Genomic DNA, 3,286 nt, shown 5'->3' on the forward strand with positions numbered 1-3,286 from the left:
CCACCCGGCCGCCGTGCCGCGCGCCGCCGCCCGCACTATTTACTCGCTCAGCTGAGCGCTGCGGCCCCGCCCCCCGCCGCCATTGGCCCGATACGCGGAAGCCCGCGCGCCCCCTACGCGCCAGTGAGCGCGCCCCGCTCCTGACGGACGGGCGGGCGGCGGCCAATGGCGGCGCGCACGGGCCGGGCGAGGCGGCGGCGGTTATAAAGGGACCGAGCGGCTCCGGCTGCTCAGTGCGAGCTCCGGCGGCGCCCAGAGGGGACGGGAGGGCAGGCGGCGCTCCGCAGCTCCGTGCGCTGTTCCCCCGCCTAACAGCATGAAAGCGTTCAGCCCCGTGAGGTCCGTGCGGAAGAACGGCTTCTCGGAGCACAACCTGGGCATCTCCCGCAGCAAGACCCCGGTGGACGACCCGATGAGCCTGCTGTACAACATGAACGACTGCTACTCCAAGCTGAAGGAGCTGGTGCCCAGCATCCCGCAGAACAAGAAGGTCAGCAAGATGGAAATCCTGCAGCACGTCATCGATTACATCCTGGACCTGCAGATCGCGCTGGACTCGCACCCGTCCATCGTCAGCCTCCATCACCAGCGGCCGGGGCAGAACGCCGCGTCCCGGAGCCCGCTGACCACGCTCAACACAGACATCAGCATCCTCTCCTTACAGGTACGTGCTGGAACACCCTGCCCTGCCATTCCCTGCCTTGTCTTCCCTTCCTGGCTCTCACACCGCCCGCTCTCTCCCCGCAGGCAGCCGAGTTCCCCTCAGAACTAATGGCAAGTGACAGCAAAGCGCTGTGTGGCTGAACGGCACGGTGAGTACAGCCCGCATCGTGTACTCCTGAGCGCTTCCACTGCCAGAGATAAAGGGGGGAATAAGGGAATTTTATCAAGCCGTGTTTCGGGTTGTTTGCCCTCAAAGTTGATGCTGAGGTGCTTTAGAACAGCAAAACAAGCGGGGCAGCCCGCGAGCGGTTCCAAGGCGGGGAATGCTGGCACGGCTCGTTCCCTGTGTGATGTGGGATCGTGTGAGCTATCGGTTCAATGAGTGACTGCTTTTAATCAACTAATTGCTCCTAGAGAGGCAGACTGGCGCCTCGGAGCGTTGCGTTGCAAGAGATCCGGCCAGAGATTGTTAAGCTGAGATAGCTCCCTCCTCCCGTCCTTCCCCCTGCAGCGTGCTGTTATTTTAACGTTCCATTTGAGCTCTTATAGAGCGAGTGTTGTGTGTGTGTGTGTGTGTGAGCGTGTGTGTGTGTGTGTGTGTGTGTGTTGCATCTGGACGCCAGGGTTTGCCCAATCTCGGAGTGTTTGGTTCAATGTTCAAACTGCGGCTTCCTCCCTGGCGCCAGTCTGTCCGGATCTCTGCCCTGTTTGCGTGCTCCTAAATACGCCTCTTTTCAATCTCTTGCAGGTGTTCCACCGAGGAGCTTTTTCTTTTTCTTCCCTCCCCCCCTTCCTTTATTTCCCCCTTACCCCCCCACCTCGCACGAGATACATCGACAGGATTCATTTTCTTTAATCTCGAGGTGCTGAATGTTTCAGCTGTATCCGGAGGGGAGCAAAGCCACGTTAACTAAACGAAAAGGACCTTGAAAAATAAAGAAGAAAACAAACCGAGATTGATCTCGATCCACCCCCCCACACCCCCAACCCCATTCTTCGAGTTGGACTGAACCTTTAGTTATTTATGAAGAGACTCTTAACTACCCTTTCCCTAGTTGGAAGGCTTCCTTTATATACTATTCCCAACATGGGGAGCGAAACAAAACCACGCGCGGAGTTGCCCATTTTAAAGCAGACTTTGCCTTTTTTTTCCAAAGGTGGAGCGTGAGTACAAGAAGGATCCGGTGTTCAGTTCTTTATGGGATTCCGGGCTCAGAAATTGCCTTTCTGACCCCCCAAACCTACGGACTGAATGCGGTGTATATATTTATATATAAATATATATATATGAGTGAACCCTTGTGAAAACTCTTGAATTAGAGTTTTTTTTTTCTTGTATAGTGGCAGAAGCCGCCGTTTCTGCAACAAGTGTAATGATGTACTTAAATCATGCTAAACTTTTTATAAAAGTTTAGTTGTAAACTTTAACCCCCCTTTTTTTATACAGAATAAATCGAGTGTGTTTATTGAACCTATTGATTGCTGGCTTTTCTTCTTTGGGGACCAACTGTTTGCTGGCTCTCATCTGTGCTGTTTGTGGGGGGTGTTTTTGGGGTCGTTTTGTTTCTCCCTTTCCAATTATGTTATGATTTACTGAGCGAGCTCAAATGTGTAGAGAATATAAAGAATAAAAGGACCTGAAGTGAATGATGTTGTAACTCGGGAAGTCTTATTTGAATGTATATTGCAAACTTAATGCCTGGAACCAGTGTGGAAGGAGGCAGAGTGGTAACTGGTGGCCAAGGGGATGCTCCTACTGCCAAAGTATCGTGGGATGCCCACACAAGGGGTTACCCTGAGCCGTGCCCATACAGTGGGGCTTCTCCCCCCTCCCCATGGCTGGGGTTTGCAGCAGCCCCAGCTGTGTTGATTTGTGTTCTAATAACGGCTCTGCTTTAGGGGCTGTGGGTGGTTATTAGCCCCGCAACTGTTCCATTTCTCTCTGCAGGGCTTTGAATGCACGAGCTGGTGATGCGTTAACACGGGATCTGAAATGATGAAGTGACTGTTGCCTTTCCGCACTGGAATTTGCATGCTTCCATGCAGTATTTCAATGAGATGGGCTTTCTAATCAGTTGCAGCAGCAGCGCTGTATGACTAAGATACTGAGCAATTGGGCTTAAATCACTGTTGTGTTACTGATTAAACTTTGGCTGCTCCTGAAGGAACTCTTTTTTCTCCATAAGAATTAAATTAAGTTTGAAATAGGAGTCGACGTTCTGGAAAGCCACTAAGAGTCTCTATCTCTCCTGCCTTCACAAACTTGGGTGCGATGTGCCCTGCTCTCCGGGGCCGCTTATTGAATCCCCTGTAATAAGCGCTGCTCATCGGCTCCACCGAGCTGTCATAAGACGGTGGATGTGGGAGCTGTGCCTTCCCAGCTGACGCGTTAATTTGAGCTGTTATAAACCCGCCTCAAATGGGAAGGAAGCTGCGAGTCCTGCGCGCTCATTACAGGGATCCCTCGCTCTAGGAACGAGGGGAGCCTCTGCTCCGCATGGCAGCCCTCACCTGGGTGCCCGCAGCACCGCCTTTCCTCGCCCTTGACACCAAATCCGTTCACTCAGGCCGGGCTGGAGCCGGCGCTGATCTCTTAATGCAGGAGCTCGGGGTCAGAGCGAGC

At 53.3% G+C, this 3,286-nt stretch overlaps 1 protein-coding gene across 1 annotated transcript; it reads left to right on the forward strand.

The window, feature by feature from the left end:
• Nucleotides 1–213: 213 nt before the first annotated feature.
• ID2 (inhibitor of DNA binding 2) lies at nucleotides 214–2,310 on the forward strand. The gene is made up of 3 exons (XM_015859411.2): nucleotides 214–664; nucleotides 748–812; nucleotides 1,412–2,310. Exons 1-2 carry the CDS (start codon nucleotides 317–319, stop codon nucleotides 802–804), a joined length of 405 nt encoding a protein of 134 aa, XP_015714897.1. The 5' UTR covers nucleotides 214–316; the 3' UTR covers nucleotides 805–812; nucleotides 1,412–2,310.
• The last annotated feature ends 976 nt before the right edge of the window (nucleotides 2,311–3,286 follow it).

Source organism: Coturnix japonica, chromosome 3 (genome assembly GCF_001577835.2).
Source record: "Coturnix japonica isolate 7356 chromosome 3, Coturnix japonica 2.1, whole genome shotgun sequence".
NCBI classification, from domain to species: domain Eukaryota; kingdom Metazoa; phylum Chordata; class Aves; order Galliformes; family Phasianidae; genus Coturnix; species Coturnix japonica.